Genomic DNA, 17,631 nt, shown 5'->3' on the forward strand with positions numbered 1-17,631 from the left:
GGCCGCCGCGTGGAAGCGCAGCGCCTCGCCCCGGACCTGCGCATCTGCGGGACAGGGTGGGGGTGAGGCACGCGTCGGTGTGAGCCGGCCCGGCCCGCCGGCTCCTTAGGGGGCCCTGGCATCCCCCCACCCCCGCCCCAGCGTCCTGGGCCACCCTGACCACCCCGGGGCCCCTTCCACCTGTCCCCGCCCTCTGGGGCCACCTTGAGCCAAGGGCACTGCCTCGCCCTGCCCCCGGAGACCCCAGAGGCCTGTGCGGAGCGGGTGGGGGGCCCGCCTCCCTGGCCTGGCTCTGATTCCCACGGAGCCCCCCAGGCCTCAGCCCCGACCTTAGGAGCGCGTGGAAAAGCAAGGCGCAGTCGGGCCGTCTAACCGGCGCGGGACGGACAGACTAGCGGTGCGGGAAGGCCGCTGCGGCGGGGCATCCCTGCAGCTTATCGCGCCCGCGCGGGGCTGCCCTGGCCGCGGTGGTCCTGCGTGGGCGCTGTTTGCCCCTCTGCCTCTCTGACCCCACTTCCCGCTCGTGACGGCCGCGCCCCCCCAGGGTGACCTCCCGGTCCTGGGACAGAAAGGGACCCAGCAGCTCCCACGGCGGCAGCGCGGCGCTGGGGCAGAGAAGGGTCTGAGGTCAGCGCCTTGCGAGCCCGATCCCGCCCAGCCGAGGCCCAGAGGGGCTTTGCAGCCGCGGGACCTCTCGCAGGCATCCACTTGGCAGCAGGAAGTTAAGTCCCCTTCCGGGCAGCTGTCCCCTCTCTCAGCCCCGTGGTCTGGAGGAAGCTGGACCTCGTGGGGTGCAAGGACGCCCTTGAGGTGGCAAGGAATCCATCCCTGACCCCAAGGGCCCCAGGTAAGCTCCTGGAAATGCCCTTATCTGGGGCACAAGGGGCAGGTGCCTGGGGACCTCTGGAGGGGCCTTTGCAGAGCCCTGTGGGGTACTCACCCCCTCCCCCCTGCCCCGTGTCACCCCCGTCCCATAGATGTAGCCCGGGCCCTGTTCCTCACTGCTGCCCCTAAGCAAGGGGGTCCCCAGAGGCAATGCTTCTGACCTGATGCCACCCCAAGGGCCCCTGTGGGAAACGGAACTGACCCTCTAGGGCCAGGAACCTGGAGCCTGTCCAGTCCTGTGGGGCGTCCTGCCTGGGCAGCTGCTCTGGCCCCTCCCCGCTGCCTGGGCAGTGAGTGGGGTGGCACCCATGCTGTGCAGGGCGGGGTGGGGGGCATTCACCTCCGTCTGTTTCCTGGCGGGCAGCCAGGGACCAGCCAGCCGGCAGCCTGGGGTAGAGCGAGCTTCCCAGGAGTGGCTGGGTGGGTACTTGTGTCCCTTGGCGGCGGAAAGAGGCCCTGGGACCCCAGGAGAAGCTGGCCTTGACCTGGGCAGAACCTGACAGACTGCAGAGCCCTCCTGTTAGTTAGAGGAAGGGCGTGGAGGGGACACCCTGACCCCACTCCTCCCAGCTGCACACCTGGGTTACAGCCCCACCTGAGGCAGCCCCTTAGCCCGAGTGTGGCCCGTGTAAGGCGTCACCACAGGCAGGGAACAAAGGGCTCCTTGGGGCCTGGTCTCTGCACATGCGTTGTCCCCTGTGGCAGTACTGGTTGTTCACCGCACAAGGCCCAGGTTGAATGGGGCTCAGCCACCCCTGCCTGCAAGCCTAGCATGGGCCTGCAGGACACACCCACCCGTGGGGCCCTTTCCCCTGCTTTGTACACAGCTCTGCTGCCTGAGTTTGGAGCTGGGCCACAGGGCCATCAAGGGTGTGGGCACCCACCTCTGCCCGGCTCCTCCCACCCTTGACCTGCCTACCCGGTGCACCCTCTCCTGCTCCAGGAGGGCCTCACAGCCCAGCCCGGCTCCCTCACTCCTAGGCGCTGGGGCTGGGCGCCCTCTAACACTTTGCAGCCTCCCTGGGAAGCGCTCAGAGCTGAGGAGGCTGCACAGGACCCAATATTCTCCTGGCCAGAAGTGGGGGCCCAGCTCCTTGTGCCCCCAACCCTCATGCTGCCGCCTTTATGGCCCTGTCACTGCCCAGCCTGTAATCCAAACGCAGCTGGCACGGCAGGGTGGCCCTGGGTACAGCCCCTGCTGGGGTGTGAGGCTCAGGTGCCCACTGGGGGCACTGGTGCATTGCCTGGGGGCTCCCAAGCTGTGGGCATCAAAGACCTGGGTCTCTTGCCAACCCAACGCCCTCTGCTAAGGGACACTTTGGGTCACACTGTCCCCAACCTGCAGAAGAGGAAACTGAGACTGGGGACAGAAGGACTTGCCCAAGATCCCGCAGTCCAACTTGGCCGTGCTGGGACCCCTTGCTTTCTGCCTGACCCCCTAACTCTGCCCTGCTGCCCAGCCTGGCCGCTTTTCTCTCTGCCCGCCAGGACCTGAGAATGAGATGGGTTGGTGGTCTTTGTGTCACCGAAGCAGTCCTGGGCCGTCTCTGCTGGACCCCTGAGGGACAGGAAGCTCACTACCTCACCCGGGGCTGAGCCGCGTGGGAAACCCTTCCTGAGCGAGGTCAACACCACCCCGCTACCTTCCGAGTCCCGCATGGTGACCGAGCTCTGTCCCCTCTGCCTCCCTGGCTTCAGAGCCCGGCTCCGGGAAACAGGAAGTCTCCTTACCGGCCTCCGAGCAGAGGTGGGCACCCATCAGCCTGGGGTCTTCGGGCACAGCTCCCCGTCTGGCAGGAACTGCTGGGGGAAGGCCAGGGCTCAGCTCCCCGAAGCCTCAGCGGGTCTCTCTTTTATGGGTGGAGATCGTATCACAGGGTTGATGATTAATTAGAAGCTGCTGTCACACATTACAATGTCCAGGGAATTTCCTGGTGGCTTCTCCTGGCTCGGAGCAGGTCTGCCGCAGCTGGCTGCCTGAGAAAAGGAAACGGGACATGGACATGACCAGGGCGGGCAGCGGGGAGTCTTGCCTCACTTCTGACCCATCGCAGCCTGGCCTTGTGCTATAACTGCCCAGGACAGATTAGTTAGTATCCTTGTCCCAGGGTGTCTGGTTCCCTGGGCTTGGAGTAGGGCCTGGGCCTTAGGAGTTTTAAAAAGCATCTCCAGTTAGCCAGGTGTGGTGGTGCATATACCTGTAATCTCGGCACTCTGGGAGGCTGAAGCAGGAGGATTGCAAGTTCAAGCCCAGCCTGGGTAATTTCTTAGTGAGCTGCTGTCTCAAAAGGTTTTTTTTATTTTTTATTTTCTCAAAGTGCTGGGCATATAGCTCCATGCTACTTTCTTTCGGGTACCAGGAATCAAACTCACAACCTCGTGCTTGCCAGTCAGGCGCTGTGCCGCTGGGCTATATCCCTGGCTCCATGCTACTTTCTAGCATCAGCCATATCATCAAAAAGCACCATAGGAGGTCAGGCCTTTGAAACCAGAGATCCTCTGCTCTTGGGTTTCCCATAGGGAAACTGAAGCTTGTGGAGGGAAAGGGCTTGCCCTGACCTGGTGCCTCCCACCGGCAACGAGCACGTGTGTCTCTGGGGGTCTTGTTAAAAGCAGAGAGACCAGAGGCCCGGGCCCTGGGGACTGCGGTGTTCCTAACAAGGGGGTCCTGTGAGCCCCCTTGGGTGCCAAGGCTCCAGCTTGGTCTGGGGGCTGTGAGTGGCCTGGCCCCCGACCTCCAGGCTGAGGTCCCAAGACCCCAGCTCAAGGCCACAACTGGGGGCTGCTCTAAGCTCGCTCTGCGGTGAACCACTGGCTGGGAGAGGATGAGGGGTCAGGAGAGCCAGGTTCTGTGCCCCGCGTTTCCCTGTCTTCCTTGGGCCTTGCTGTCTCCAGCAGGAAGCCAGGATGGGCTGTTCTGGGGGCCCTTCCCCACCCAACGTGCTGGCTTTGCTCCGGGCAAGAGGAAGGCAGGCGATGCTGCACCCTGGACCAGCCCTCTCAGGTGCCCCCTGCTAGCTCCTCCGTTTCTGCCCCTGAACAGACAGCTCCCAGGAGCCTGAGCCCTGGGCTGGGGGCCCTGCTGGCCCAGCTGAGGGACCCAGGTTGGCGGTTCCCCCAGCGCCCTCTGGCCTTGGGCAGCCCAAAGTCTCTGGGTGGCACTGGAGGCTCCCCTCCTGCCTTCTGGACTGTGCCCCAAAGCCTGGTTGCCGGGAGCAGCCGTGAGGGCTGGAGCCAGGGGCACCTGGCCGATCAGCTGCCTCTGTAAGGGCTGTGCGAGGCGTCTTAGCAGGCAATCGGTCACAGCTTTGCCTCAGCCCATCTGGAAAATTACTGGGTGCGCCGTGGCCAACTGGCTGACCGAATCCAGGGGGCAGGGTGGGGCGGGCCTGTTGTCCACCTGCAGGACCTCAGAGGGGACGGGCAGTGCGAGGAGCCAGAGCCTCTGTGGCCACCATCCAGGGGCGTCAGGCAGGTCCCCAGCACACGTGTGAACTTTTGTGACGGGCTGACAGGGTTCTAGGCATGCCGCCTTAAAATATGGCCTCTTGATTGGGCATGGTGGTGCACGCCTGTAATCCCAGCACTGCGGGAGGCTGAGGCAGGAGGATCACAGGCTCAAACCCAGCCTGGGTAACTTCGTGTCTTAGCAAGATGCTAACTCACAATTTACAAAAGGGCTGGGGCTATAGCTCTGCGTGAACACCCTGGGCTCAGTCTGTAGTATGGCAGGTGGGGGAAGCGCCTTAGCATGGCATTTGCGAAATCAGCAGAAACAGGGAGGCCAATCCCAGCCCCCCTCGCCCTTCTCCAAGGAAGCAGACACAGCCCTCATCTGCATCTCCCCGCTGAAGTGAGGGCAGGGGACAACTGGAGCAGACCTTGTTCCCACCTGCGCATCCCCTGGACAGCTGCTCCTCTCCACCACACATATCCCCTCACAGTGTCCCTACGCCACCAAGTACACCAGAGGAACACCAAGTTCCTCGCTTCTTTGGGTCTTCATTTCTTTTTCTTTTCTTTTGTGGAAGCACTGGGGCTTGAACCCACGGCCCTTGAGCATGCAACGCAAGTGCTCTACCACTGAGCTATATCCTCAGGCCTTTTCATTTTGTATTTTGCAGCAGGCATTACTAAGCTATGAGCTTAGACTTCCACTCGAGATCTTGCCTCAGCCTCCCAGATGACTGGCATTCCAGGCGTGCCCCACCCTGTCCCACCTGGGTCTCCATTCTGAAGGCCCCCAGGTCAGGTAAATCTTGCACTAAAGAAGTAAGCACGTATGTTCCCCTCTTGTTAATGGGCCCCTTGTGAGTGGGTTAGCGATGTGTGAGGAAACAGCACCTTTGCTAATTCCAGCCCTGTGCTACCCTGAGAACCCTGTGCTGAAGCCATAGGTGGGTTCCATTCGTTCTAACAGCTCCATATCCCAGATGGGGAAACGGAGGCACAAAGAGGTTAAACAACTTGTGCACCATCAGGCTGTGGCAGGGCGCTGGTGCTTGTGCCCTGCCGCGCCCCTCCCTCGGCCGCGTGGCACCTCCTAGGTACTCAGGGGTTCTTAGCTCACGTCACCCCCTTGCCTGGGCACACCCCAGGGAGGCGCTTTACGGGTGGTCACTGACGGACTGGGCAGACGGCACCTCCCGCTCCCGTGCCGCGCCACCGGCATGGCAAAGCTGGTGCCTCTTTGCAACCCTTTGCTCAGGACGCCAGAGGAGGTCAGGTAAATCTTGCACTAAAGGAGCGGGGCGACCCTGGCAGCCTCGGGACTGGAGCAGCTGTCGGGCGGCCCCTGCTGGGCGCAGTCAGTACTGCAGGATGCGCTGCAGTCTCCTAAGCCCTCAAAGCTGCCAGGTGGTGCGGTCCCGGGCTAAACTTCCGAAGCCCCCTCCCCGGGCTTGTTTGTCACCTCCTGGGACCCCTCCGTGGCAGCCAGCTCTCAATTTGCTCAGGTCCTACCATGACAAAGTGCTCTGTGCCAGTCACCTGACAAGAAGCCTGGGTGCTCCGGGACGGCGGCCCAGGGTTCACACCAGCCGGCGACCCCTGGCAGCCAGCCGTGGGACCCCTGCCGTCAGGACCCTGGAACTCCGGTTGTAGTGCACTGCTAGCACCCATCTGTGCCCCTGCCCCTGCTGAAATCGCAGAGGACTGGGTGGGAGGTGGGAGGTGGAGGGTGCCGTGGGAATGGGGCTGCTGCTCTTGGAAATGCGCCCCTGAACACCAGGATCACAGTAAGTGGCCAGAGAGAACCTGGCCAGGCCAAACAGGTCAGTGTCGTGGCTTCTTTAAAAGTTCACCTGACGGCCAGGAAGGTGTGATGCACACCTGTAATCCCGGCACTCGGGAGGCTGAGGCAGGAGGATCACTGTGTGTATGAGGCCAGCCTGGGCTACACAGTGAGTTCAAGGCCAGCTTGAACTAATAGTTGAGATCCTGTCTCAGAATAACAACAGCAGCGTTTCTGGGGAGATGCACAAAGGGCAAATGCAAATGCCAGGCCCTTTCACATAAGGGACTTGAGCTTCCGCCAGTTTCCGCATCTGCAGGAGGACGGATCCCCATGGGCAACGAAAGCACAACTGCAATGTTGCCCGCAACAGCGTGCCTGTCTGTGACGCGTCACAGATCCAGAACGCAGCCCCCAGGCGCCCACTCCTGTGGTACCCAGCCACGAGCACTGAGTGGCCGTTACACACAAGGGAGCAGAACTCTGCCATGAAAAGGATGAATCTGAGTCATTTGTAAAATGGATGCAACTGGAGACCACAATGCGGAGTGAACTAAGTCAGGCACACGAGCTTAAACGTTGCTTCTCTCACGTGAGAAACCCAATGTAAAAACACAGCGTGAAATAAACGAGGGTGATAGGTCTTTTACAGGTGGGAGGGGGCTAAGAGGTGGAGGGAGGAGGCGAGGGGAGGGGATGAGACAGGAATCAGGACGTGACACGGGCAGGGGCCAGGTCCCCGCGATGAGTGCAGTCATTGGGCACCGCCAACATGGACAAATAAGTAAAGTGTCGGGTCGGCGCTCCCGGGCGTAGTGCCTGGGAGGCGCCCAGGGACGCCTGTGGGTGCTGGGGACGTCCTCCACCGCGGTCCTCCACCTGGGTCGGGCGGGTGGCACGTTGCACGCTCCGCACTGCCCAAATTCCCACGCTGACGACTGCGGACCCCAGGAGGGCCTGCCCAGCACCGCCCCCTGGGGGAGAGGAGCGGGACTGACCCGGGAGGGAGGCATCCCCGGAGGGCGCTTGCTGTGGCTCACCAAGTCCACCTGCTCCAGGAGCACCCTAACATCCTGGGGTCTCCTGCGTCCTCTGCAGCAGTAGCTGCCCCATCCCGGCCTTGGGGTCGGAGGAGGGAGGCCCAGGAGGGTCACGATGGCACTTCCTCCCTGCCCGCCCTGTCTGGACAATCCCTGTCCCTCAGCCACTTCACGAACACCCTGGTTGATAGGTAAGTGAGACAGGAGGCCCACACGGAGCTGGGAAAGCCAGAGTGGCATGGGGGTGGGAGCTGTGACGTCCAAAAAGGCTGCTGGAGCTCCAGCCAGTACAACAAAATTCTGGGCAACAGGGGCATTCCTTTCAGCTAAGCCTGTTCTCTACTAAGCTGATTTATAAATACCTACATCTCATTAGCCAGAACTTGTCATGTGGTCATAACACGCTGCAAGGGAATCTGAAACATGTCTTTGTCAGGAGGAGCAGCTAAAACCTGGGGCTCCGTTATGAAGGAAGGAGGCAGTGGGTATCGAGTGGGCGGCTGGCGCTGTGCGGGTAGAGGGGACAGTGGTGCCCGATCACAACGGCCACGCTAAGGTGGGTTTGAGCTCTGTTCTATAGAAAACACAATTGCTGATGGCTCTGAGCCCCTGTTGGGAGGTGAGGAGGACCCAAGGAGGGCAGGTGACAATAGGATGGCAGAGGCGGGAGGCGACACGGGTACCAGGAAGGACACAGGGCGAGGGTCTGGGATGAACATGGCGAACGCTGAGTACTTGTGCTGGAGGTGACTGCAGCTTGCAGCACCCAAGGAGCACAGGGAACAGACAGCAGGAGAGCTGGGATCTGTGTGGTGTACCCAGGCAATATGGTGAATGCCTTCTTTAAATTCCGGTTTTTGGAGACAGGATCTCACTGTGTAGTGCAGGCTGGCCCTGAACTATGTGGTACAGGCTGGCCTCAAACTCACAGCGATCCTCCTGCCTCAGCCTCCTAAGTGCTGGGATTACAGGTGTGCACCACTAACTCTGGCATCCTGTGGATACTTTCTTTGCATCCCTGCGCATCCAAGTAGGTTCTGTTCCCTTGGTTTTACTCAAGTACCACTGACTGACCCAAACATTTGCAACTGGCAACTGCTAAGGGTTGGATGTGGTTTATGCCCCCAAGGCTTCATGCTCTGGAAGCCTGGACCCAAATGTGGTGGTGTTGAGGTGTTGGAACCTTTAAGGGGCTAGGCCAGTGGGAGGCGGTTAGGCCACTGGGGGTGTGGCCTTGGAAGATATTAATATTTTTCTCATGGAACCCAGGTCCCTTTCTGAGAGAGCTGGTTATCATAAAGAGATTGAGCCAGTCACTGAATCTTACTGCCTTCCTGTCTAACCATATCAGCTAAACAAACCTCTTTTCTTCATAAAGTACCCAGGCTGTAGTATTTTGATATAGCTACAGAAAAGGGACTAATAGTGAATGCTAATACTGAAGTATCATTAGTACTGAAGTATCTTAGTCCTGAATATTAATACTGACTTTTTACTGAAGGTGGAAAATCATGCAAGGGGTAAGCATGGGGGAAGGGTTACAGAGCAGTTCAGCACAGAAGACAAAGTTAAATTCTACCTCAGCCAGCTACTCCTTTCAAGGGGTCTAGGACATTTCTCACTCTTCTTGATGAGCCACAACCTTCCCCTACTCCCACCCCTGGCCCACATCCTTCCTTTCTCTCAAATCCAGCTCTAGTCTCATCTCCACATCCGTGTGTGTCTTTGGAAGGTGAATGGATTATGAGGTGCTAGCGTTCTCAATGGATTCATCCACTAATGAGCTTGTGGCTGAACGCACTGCTAGGAGGCCTGTTAGATAAGTGGATCAACAGAGGCCTGTGTTTGGGCATTGATCTCTGAATCTTTCCCTACTCTCTGCTTCCTGGCTGCTGTGAGCTGAGCTGATCTCCTCTGCTACACCCTTCCACCATAATGGTTCTGCCTTGGAGCTGTCTCCCATGGACCGAACACTCCGAAACTACAGCTCAAATCAACTTCTTCTCCTTTAAGAGGAAGGTGTCAGGCACTTTGTCTCAGTGAGGGAAAAGTCACCAACCCTGGGAGGAAAGAATGTACTTGCCAATCCAGGGGAGTGGCCAACAATCTTGTCTTGGCTCAGGGCTCAGGGTGGCAGAAAAGTTTCCTGGGAAAAAGAAAAACTTGAAACCATAACTGTTCATGGAGATGACATCCAAATGTATGATGTCCACATGGCAAAGGATCCCCAGCTGGAAAGCTGAACTCTTAGAGCTTTGCAAAACAAATGAAAAACATCTCTGAGGCCATTTTTAAAACCCAGGACACACAGGACTTCCAAGGGACAACACGATCCACATGAAGATGAGGTCACCCCCAACAACCACAGATCACATGGAAAAAACATCCACCATGAGAGCCCAGCAGGTGCGATGAAGAGGAAAAGCAACCTGCCCCAGCATGTGCGAGCTATCATGTGCACATCTATAATTCTAGCTGCTCAAGAGGCTGAGACAGGAGGATTGTGAGTTTAAGGATTTGAGGCCAACCTGGGTAACATACTGAGAACTTGTTCAAAAAGGGAACTTGGGATAAGCTGAAGGAGATATAAAATCAGCATATTAAAATATAACTAGGAGGGCTGGGGATTTAGCTCAGCGGCACAGTGCCTGCCTGGCAAGTGCAAGGTTGTGAGTTCGATTTCTGGTAGCAGAAAAACAAACAAACAAACAAACAAATAAATAAATAAAATATAATTAGGGTTAAAAATATAAAGGAAAGAATAAAATGATAGTGAAAGAACAGGATGCTACGAAAAAGGACAGCTTTTAAAAAGAAGACAATGAAAAATATAAACATTGAATTTTTAAACAATTTGAATTGAGACTACGACTGGACAGCAGGTCTGCAAAATTCCTCAGGATGCAGCCCTCAGTGAAGGACTTAGAATATCTGAAAGGAAGGGTAAGAAATATGGATCATAAAATGAGAAAACTGAGTTCCAAACGAAGAGGAGCTCCAAAAGAAGAACTCAAAATGAATGGAAGAAAGACAGTATTTGCAATATTTGAAAAGACAATGGATGGAATTTTTCCAGAATGGGAAATAGACATGAACTTTCAGATCAAAAAGTCACACTGCATCCTGGACAAGATAAATACAAATAAATGCACACACAGACATTGCAGAACACCAAAAAGAAATCTTAAAAATAATCAGAAAAAATATGGCTCGTTTAAAAGGAAGTTTGTGCTTGGCGTGAAGGTGCACATCTGTAATCCCAGCATGCTGGCGGGTCGAGGCAAGAGGATCACGACTTGGAGCCCAGCGTGGGCAAGTGAGTGACTTAGCAAGGCTAGGTCTTAAGTGACAAAAATGAAAAGGGCTGGGGTTGTAGCTCAGGAAGGAGACCCTGGATTAAATCCCCAGTACTGCAAAGGTAGAGATAGATTGATAATAGATAGATAGAATAAGCATTTTAATAGGGGTTTACTAGCTTTTTGTGACTGTAACGAATACCTAAGGTAATCAACTTAGGAAGAAAAAAGTCTATTTGGATCACAGTTTTAGAGCTTCTAGCCCATGATCAGGAAGCCCTGCTGCTTTGACAAGGCAGTTTGTCCCGGGGAGGCAACGGCAGAGCAAAGCCACTCACCACCTGGCTGGGAAGAGAAAGAGACGAGGAAGGGACCGGAGCCCCACCGTCCCCTCCAGCGGCGTCCCCAGCGACCTAAAGCTCTTCCATTGGACACCTCCTCCTTATAGCGCCAACCTGAGGGGCAAGACTGGGCTGCACGCACTGTTGGGGGACCATTTGAACTCCAAACTAGAGCAGGAGCAATAATTAGATTTACTGGAGGCAACTTTCCACCTTAATAGAGACCATAAGACACTAAGCATACATCCCTCCAATGTGCTGAAGGAGTGTAACCACCACATTCCAATTCTAGATCGAGAAAATTATTCAGGAGTAAGGAGGGGCGGATATTTGCAGACAAAGAGACATTTGAAGGATCACCGAGAATCATTCAAGATCCTCAGGGAAAGAAGTACCATAGCACGTATACTGATAAGAAGGAACCCGAACCCACAGGAGACGTGTGCAACAGCGAGGGTTCCCCGTTAATCCTTGGGGTATAACAAGTCATCCCGAATTCACATTCTTGTCTCTGAGACGCAATACCCACCGCCCACAACTTAAAGGAGGAGAGATTTCTTTTTTTGCTCACAGTGTGTAGAGGTTTCAGTCCGTAGTCAGCTGGCTCCAAAGCAGGGCAGCGGGGCACAGGGACACGGCGCAGGAGAGCTGCTCACAGCATGGCGGAGTGTGCGACCGACCGGAAGCTGAGAGACAAGCACAAGCGAGGAGCTGCGCAGGGAGAGCCACGCCCCCAGCGACCTGCCTCTCAGACCACGCCCCCAGCAGCCAGTCAGCTCCAAGCCCCGCCTATGATCCCAGTGCATGGGGCTCTTAGGGAATACCTAGATATAAACCCTATCAAACACCACCCATTGTATTTTCTGCACAGATTCAGGAACTCTCGCAAGGCGCAGCAAGAATGGCGTGGCTGCATTCCACGACCTCCGGGCCTTCAGCTGGAAAGCCTGGAATGGCTGAGCAGGACCCAGAAGACCGAGGCCTGGAAGTACCCAGGGGCTTCTTCGCCTAAGTCTCTGACAGCTGAGCTTGGAGCTCAGAGGCACTGCTCGAAGGATGCTGCTGACACGGCCCCTACAAGCGCCTCCCCAGTGGAGCAGCCAAGGAGCAAGCGGTCCAGGGAACAGGGGAGAAGGTGCAGAGCTTTTTCTGTCCCAGCTGCAGAAGTCACACCCTGTCACTTGCACCATTCTGTAAACAAGTCGGCAAGGGCAGCCCAGATTCAAGAGAAGACTTAGACCCTGGCCTTGTTGCGGGGTGGCAAGGTCGTGCTGCGCATGGGGAACGTGACTGTCTCTGCCTTGGGAAGATCCCACCTGCCGCAGTGAGCCAGCGGTGTAGTCCTGGATTTGTCATGAATAGCAATACTAAGTAGCTCATAATGTTGAAGATAAGATGGAAAGAAAATGAGCCGGGGATATAGCTCAGCGGCATAAGCGCCTGCCTGGCAAGCGCAAGGTCCTGAGTTCGATTCCGGGTACCAGAAAAAAAAAAAAAAGATGGAAAGATAAATGTTAGATGGTGACATATAGGAAATGAGAGGTAGGTAATTGGAGTTGATGTTTAAAAGATCCCTGGCATTGTTTGGGAGGAGCATGAAGGATACTGGTTCATTGTATCCCGTAAATCAGATGGAAATATAAATTAGCCACTAAAGGAATCAACGGCTCTTAGAACAGGGCAGAAGGCTGATTTCTCACACACTAATCTCATGTGTCTGTACATCAACCCCAAGAGGTAATACAAGGCATGGACGGACAATACAGTGAATATTTAAATTAAAAAACAAAGTTTGTTGTTATTGTTTGAGACAGGGTCTTCCCACGTAGTTCAGGCTGCTCTTGAGCTCACTGCGTAGACCTGGCTGGCCTTGAACTCCTGGTGATCCTCTTGCCTCAACTTCCTGAGTGCTGGGGTTACAGGCATGTGCCACCATGCTTGGCATTAAATAAAAAGATTTATTAACTAAAAGACACATGGCCATTAATTTCCTTCAAAAGAGTCCCTCTTAACGTAAAACACACTGATCCCAGCATTTTTGCCACCTTCTGAAGCAGTTCTGGAAGTCCTCTTTCATGAGTGGTTTTGCATGGCTGCCTGGATACCCTGAATTGATTCAAAACATTTATGGCAGTTTGTGTCAGATAAAAACCTGATGATACATCTTCATCTACCTTATTCACTCAGCCTAACACCGTTTGAGTTCTGGCTCTTCCTCAAAGTCAAAATGACCAGCAAAGGTAAATATTTTGAATCAGTTCAAGACCCAGAGGCAGCCACACCAGAGCATCTAAAGACACTCACGAAAGAGGACTTCCAGAGCTGCTTCAGAAAGAGGCAAGAAGGTTGGGATGTGTGTTCGAAGCCAGAGGAGTATTTTGAGGGAGATTCCTGGCAATGTGTCTTTTACTGTGATGATTTTTTTTTTTTTTATTTAAACATTCACCATACCCTGTATTTAAAAGTGATCATGGCCTGCCTGTGCTCTGGTCATTAATAGTGCAGGAAGAGGAACTGCTGACAGCCTTTCCCTGTGTTTGGAAGGTCTATTCCTGTCCTAGACGACTTCTAATGTGGTGTGCATAAACTAGGAGCTGTGTATTAGGAGTTTCTATGTGATGTCAGCTTGGGCCGGAGAACATGGTGCTGGAGCCTCAGTGCTTGTCTGCTTCTTCACCCGCTGGGTCTCACCGCTGGATCCAGAGACCTGTCAAGCCAGGCCCAAGCCTGGGAGTCAGTGCCCCGGGAGAGCTTTTGATCTGGGTATGCTGATACTTTTCTCAATGATGATCCTGCTGTTGTCCAGGGGCTCCGGGGGCAGGGGATGGAGAGTGAGCCGCCCCCTGAAGTGTAACGGGAGCTGTGGCTGCCCCTGCAGCCTGCCCAGAGCACCGTGGAATGGCTCTTCACGCTGCACAACAATTGGGATCCAGACTTGGTGACTCCGACCTGTTCCTTCAACCGGGCCCGCCTCCTAACAGCACATTAGCTGCAGAGCTCATCAGAGGGTGACTCCGTTGAGGAGACAGCGCCCTCATGCGTCACCTTTCTAATGCATGAGAGTTTGTGGGGACGTTTTAGGTCTAAACTATAGCAGAGATATATGCTTTTTCTCAGTAAAAAGCATTTAGAAAAAAATAAATAAATAAACATTCACCATATTGCTCCGTCCTACCTCATAAAAGTCAGCCCCGTGCCTGCACTTCTGAGTGTGTAGTTCAAAGCACTGTGGGTCCGGAATAGTCTAAAAAAATGAAACCACATCTGTACTGAACCTCTGTACATGTACAGACGTTTTCCTTGTCACTGGTCCCTGAACAATGCGGGATGCCAGCTCTTCCCATGGCACTGACTTTTGTAAGCCATGTAGACATGGGTTAAAGGATACGGTGACAGGTCCGTGGGGGCAATCACTGCATAATTTTACAGAAAGGACCTGAGTGTTCCCGGGTTCTGGGCTCCTGCATCCAGTCCCCTACGACACAGAGAGATGACTGTTCCCATTTTACAGATAAGCACAAGGAAGGCCAGAGAGCTCACAGCATGCCTGAGGTCACATAGCAGGGACAGAGCTGGGAGTTGATCTGACTCTGACCCTGGTGCCCTTTCGCTGAAGCGGCATCTGAACCTGATTGTGGCCTGACGGGCACCGGCCTTGTTCTGAGGTGTGGGTTGGCTGCAGCGGGCTCAGCAGCAGCCTGGCAGCCTGCCCCCCACCCTCCCCAGCACCCTTCCAAGCCAGCAGGAGCAGTGTCCCTCAGCATCCCTTGGGCTCCCCACTTTAGGGCAGTCTCTCAACTCACAGTCCAGGTCGGAAAATTCCTTGTCCCAGGCTGGTGGTGCCACTTGGGAGGCCTTGGCGGGAGGACCCCTGGAGTCCAGAAGTTCAAGACCACCTGGGCAGCACAGTGAGGTGTGATGGTTTCTGAGCACCTACAGGAGGCGCTGCTCCTCCCTGGGCAACGCCCCTCCCTTCCATGGGAAGAGGGGGGCCCGGGCTGTGTCCCGAGGGCACGCAATGCAGGACAGCTGACCCTCCCCAGAGGAGTCCTGACAACTCAAATGAAGAGCAGAGCGCGCTGGTCCTTGTTCATGGTAAGCAAAGTGCAGTGGCTTTTGGGAGAAAGCAGCCGGTTATACAAGGCCAAGGTGGTCTTCTTGGACGGACTTCACTGGGACGGAAGCCACACTGATGCGCATTCCTGCAGATTCCATGTGCCTGTGTACAGAACGGGCGATGCGTCCAAACCCCGACCCTAAACCCCAGCTCCGTAGACCAGCCGGTGACAGGGACGGCAGGTGACCATGGCTCCATGGCTAGGCACGCACTCCATGTGCTGAGCCCCGCTCCTATTTCTAGTTCCTTTCGCAGCCTCGAGAGTTATCACTGTGCACATTTAAGAGATAAGGAAACTGAGGTTACTGAGGTTAGGTAACTTAACCAAGGTCACATATTTAGAAAGTAGTGGAACTTTTCAAAATATGAAGTTGGGGAAATGCACATCATTTGTAGAAAAGTTTTCAACAAGGTCTAGGAAGACAAGTTTCCAGTTAACCCTCGCATACCCAGAAAAGTGAATTCCCCGGAAGGCCCAGAGCACCGCGCACTTGATGTACTGATTAACAGAACTCTCGGTAAACAGCCCAGACCACAGGAAGAAAAACTGTGCAGAAATTAGCAACGGCATTCTTTTAATTCATGCCACACAAAAGGTAGCAAAATACATTTCCCTCCAAGCATCCGGCCAGAGCTGAGGTATATGCGCCACAAACGTCTATGGGGGTCCCCTCCCCACCCCCTTCCTCTCCTGGTCAGCTCCCTCTGCCACCTGCAGAGCCGAGCAAAGCAGGATGTGCAGGCACAAGACATTCCTCGGCCACCAAGCTGCAGTGTGGCCCTCAGCTGGCCTCTTGTCTGCTCTGGACCTTCGGTTTCCCATCTGTAAAATCAGATGACAGCACATGCAAAGGCCTGAGGGTCATCTCAAGGAACTCCCTGATGACCCCAGGACCAAGGCCCCCTTATGGGGCTCCTGGGCCTCCCCAGAGTCCAGTAGAGTCCCAGGCTGGGGCCCCAGGTGGGAGCGGTAATGGGAAGCAGGAAGTAGTCTTTAAATTCCAGAGTCCAGCAGGGCCCTCGGCCTGGGGTTCTCAGGCCCCTCCCCGCACTTGATCCCCTTAGGACTAAACTGAGACCAAATGCCAAGGGAAGAGGAGTGGTGCTCTCCTGCATGGAGCGAGCCTGGTGCGTGTGCCAGTGTGTGCTTGGTACCCTCCACATCCCTGGTACGGCGCTCTAAGAGGCAGCTGAGTGGTCGTGGGGTGCTGATGCATATGGCCAGGCCCAGGGCAGCCCTTGGCATCCTTCATGTGTGGGCACCGGGCCAGAGGGGCTCCCACATGTGCCATAACAGGGCAGAACCTCCTGCTCTCTGTCCTGCCTTCATTCAGCACCTCAGAAGGCAGAGCTGAGCCGGGCATGGTGGGACACACCTATAATCCCAGCACTTGAGAGGCTGAGGCAGAAAGATCACAAGTTTGAGGCCAGCCTGGGCTACATAATGAGTTCAAAGCCAGCCTGAACTACATAGTGAAATCCTGCCCCCTCCGAACAAATAAAAAGAAGGCAGATGTTCCTAGCTGTCTGACAGAGCCAAGAATCCCTCACTCCTATGGCTCCCCAGGTGGCTCTCCCAAACCACTCATGATAATATTGAACCAACTTTAATATCAGTATTAGGAGCTGATCCTCCACAGGACCTTGGTGCCTCCCAGCTTCCCTATACTATAGCAGTGAAAGGGGGACCCACACGCCAGGTCTTCCTCAGTGTCCTCCAGCCCTGCCTGCCCTGGCCCACGGCATTGCCCTGGGGCTGGGCTGGGGACCCAGGGCTGAGGCCACCAGCAGGTGTGTTCCTCCTCGCGTGCTCAGCTGACCCTGCGGGCTCTGACCTCGGCCGTCCTCTGTGCTTGTCCTTGTGGGTGGCATGTGCCAGCCGGGCCCTGCGAGCCACACTGCGTCCAGCTGTCTCACTGCCTCTAGGACGCTTCCGTGCGAGAGCAGCTGTGCGCCTGGCCTGCCTGAGAGCTCAGGACAGACCTGCTTACCAGGCGGATTTTGAGCTGAGACAGCAGCAGGGCCCAAGCAGGTGTTCCGGGCGGCCGGGGAGATGAGGCAGCAGCACTGCCTTCTACACCTGTCCTGAGGTCAGGACGCTACGGCATCCAGCAGGGTCCCCAGGCTGACAAGCTTCTGAGTCTGCAAAACCTGGGCCACCGCTCAAGATGGAGGGCCACTTACAGCTGAGGGGGGTCTGGAGGGACCAAATCCACACAGGTGACCTTCAGGCGGTAACTGCTGGTGAGGGGAGCCCCAGGTCTCACCTGACTCACCCCGCCCCAAAGTGCAGCCTCAAAATGATTAGATCAAAATAATACAGTGTGATCAAAAAATACAGTGAATTTTTCCTTCTTCTCTCTCTCTCTCCTAAATGTGTTACAGTGAAAGACACATTGCCACGAATCTCCTCAAACTCCTCCCTTTCACTTCCAACACACTGATCCCATTGTCCTAGCCACTTTCTGAAGTAGTTCTGGAAGTCCTCTCTCCTGAGTGTCTTTGGTTGTGCTATCGTAGCGATGTCCTGAATCGATTCAAAGCATTTACCTTTCACGCTCACTGTGACCTTAGGGAAAGAGCCAGAGGTCAAATGGTGCTGGACGCGGTGAACAAGGTGGAGGAAGATGCAGCGCGATGTTTTTATGAGCCTGCCTTTGCACGGGATGACACTCAGCCGCAGCTTTCACTGCATTTTTGGTCACACCTCATAAAGACA

General features: G+C 55.4%; 1 protein-coding gene across 1 annotated transcript in view; it reads right to left on the reverse strand.

The window, feature by feature from the left end:
• Neurl3 (neuralized E3 ubiquitin protein ligase 3) overlaps positions 1-2,853 on the reverse strand; it is a gene marked incomplete in the record, with an annotated part of 5,638 nt that extends 2,785 nt beyond the window's left edge. Inside the window, 2 exon segments of the mRNA XM_005400830.2 lie at positions 1-44; positions 2,617-2,853. Coding sequence (XP_005400887.2) covers positions 1-44; positions 2,617-2,644 — 72 coding nt within the window.
• Positions 2,854-17,631: the final 14,778 nt, after the last annotated feature.

This window comes from Chinchilla lanigera, unplaced genomic scaffold (genome assembly GCF_000276665.1).
Source record: "Chinchilla lanigera isolate Chin_1 unplaced genomic scaffold, ChiLan1.0 scaffold00069, whole genome shotgun sequence".
Classification (NCBI taxonomy): domain Eukaryota; kingdom Metazoa; phylum Chordata; class Mammalia; order Rodentia; family Chinchillidae; genus Chinchilla; species Chinchilla lanigera.